Source organism: Helobdella robusta (genome assembly GCF_000326865.2).
Source record: "Helobdella robusta unplaced genomic scaffold HELROscaffold_25, whole genome shotgun sequence".
In the NCBI taxonomy this organism is placed as follows: Eukaryota; Metazoa; Annelida; class Clitellata; order Rhynchobdellida; family Glossiphoniidae; genus Helobdella; species Helobdella robusta.
The window spans coordinates 1171-3307 of record NW_008704310.1 but is presented as its reverse complement, the minus strand read 5'-3'; the positions used below and the strand labels follow the sequence as shown (position 1 = coordinate 3307).

Genomic DNA, 2137 nt, shown 5'->3' with positions numbered 1-2137 from the left:
CTGTGACTTTCAGCAAACTCAAGAATGCGGTTGCCACCTTCATTCCGTTTTCCATAGCCAAAACCGCCATGTACGTTGTCAAAACTATCTGTTTTCTCTCCAACGTGGCCATTGAGATCGCCTCCAATCAGGATTGTTTCAGATTTTGGTATTGTTGAGATGGTGTCAGAGAACGCAGTCCAGAAGTCATTTTTCATCTCTTCTGATTCGCCTGTCTGTGGTGCGTATGCAGAAAAAATAATCAATGTTTGCTTTTCTATGCGAAGCTTGATCCACATGAGACGTGAACTAATCCTTTTAATATCCAGTACTTCTTGGGCTAGCGGTTCTCTGACAAATATTCCAACACCATTTTTGGCAGTCTTTTGACCATTCCAGAATAGTTTATATTTTTTTTTTGTCTGAGTTGACATGACAGACACCATTCGATTTCCATCGGGTTCCCTGAAGGCAGCAGATGTCAATCCTTCTACGCTCGAGCATTTCTGCGATTTCCATGATGCGGCCAGTCAGTGATCCAACATTGAGCGTTCCAAGTCTAAGTACCATAGAGGGGCCATTCTGAATTTTTCTGCAACATCCCTCCGCTATTGCATACTTCCCAGGGATTCTTGGCACCCCTTGACCACTTAAGGCCTGCTGGGGACTAGGGGCCGTTGTTTTTTTTTGTGATGGCATAAGAATAATTTGGGGAAAAGTTTTTACATCCGGACACCCATCCTGACGACAGCCTCCAGTTATAAGCGGTGGGCCTAGCCTTTTGCTCAAAAGCACGCAAGGCAGCGTGGATGCAGTTTTATGTCATACCCAGGACCAAAATGTAAAAATGTAATGAGGTAATTCAATAATATTTTGAGCAAATAAAAACAGCATTGAATTGACTAATAAAATTGAATGAAAAATTTAATCGCAAAAAATATGCAAAAAATGAAATGAAATAATATTTTTAACTAAAATTTCTGACCATTGAATAAAAAATCGTGAAATGTATAATTACATTCTATTTGAACTCAGTAACATTTTAGGTTCTCTTGAAGTTTTCTGCCTAGTGAACAAATGAAATTAGAAGTTCTTCACAACAGACTTGTCTTTAGACATCAGACGTACTGATTAATTTTTCTAACATGACTGACTATTTACTATTTGTGGAATTTTTGGTTGAATAATTTTTAAGTAAAGGCTGAAACCATTTTAAATCTAAATTTATTTAAAGATTTGGTTAAATTAAGCCTAACCCCAACTAAATTATCTATTGTGAAGGCTTAAGACCCACGGTAGCTCCTATGGTCACATAGTAACGGAACAAGAAGAAAGTTTCAAATTTTTTTAATAAGATTATTTGCCTGATTGAATACTAAAAGAAGCGTACTTTAAACAGGAATCAACAAATTTTTAAAGTTCGACTGAATTAATTTATAATTAGTTATTGAAATTTTAAAAATTTACACAGTTTTTTTAATTTTTAAATATCTTTACAAAATTTTTCAGTTTTTAAAATAAAAATATGCCGTCCGTAGTAACTTACAACTAGTTTCGTATATCTTCAAAATTCATTAGCGCGAATTTTTAAAAGAAAGTTTACCGTTCAGGTGTGTTACCTTGCCTCGGGTGACATTTTACAATTTCATCAGCCACCAGCGTCATGTTAAATAATTATTTATTTTTATTCAAAATTTTATTTAAAATGTTTGGGTTTTGTTCGTAACATTCTTGTAACGTGTCAAAATTGTGTTTGTTTATTTAGATAGAGAGTTAAATTCAGTTAATTCTCTTAAAATAACTAGCCAGTGCAAATAAAGACCTATTATCCAAATTATTATATTATAGAGATAATATGGTGTTTTTGTAACTGGATTTTGTTAGGAGCTTACAAATATTTCAGATTTTTATGGGAATAAAAGTTTATGAATCTTTGTTCATTATCGACAAGACGCACAGACACACTTTAGTTAGAGTCTTTACATGATGACTGGCCGCGGTGCATAATTTTCAAAACACCTTCACTCATTGATTATTATTAATTGTTGTTTTAGTTTGTTATAAAATAAATGTTGTGGAGATTTTTTATTAAAACAGGATATGAGTTGGTGGTTGTAGGAAGATGTTGGGAGTGAATCTTTTTTGACTTATGTGAGGT

General features: G+C 33.9%; 1 protein-coding gene across 1 annotated transcript; it reads right to left on the bottom strand.

The window, feature by feature from the left end:
- Positions 1-384: 384 nt before the first annotated feature.
- Positions 385-1644, bottom strand: HELRODRAFT_172867 (hypothetical protein; the record flags this gene model as incomplete). Its single annotated transcript, XM_009019530.1, has 2 exons — positions 385-646; positions 1583-1644. 2 exons carry the CDS (start codon positions 1642-1644, stop codon positions 385-387), a joined length of 324 nt encoding a protein of 107 aa, XP_009017778.1.
- Between the last annotated feature and the right edge of the window lie 493 nt (positions 1645-2137).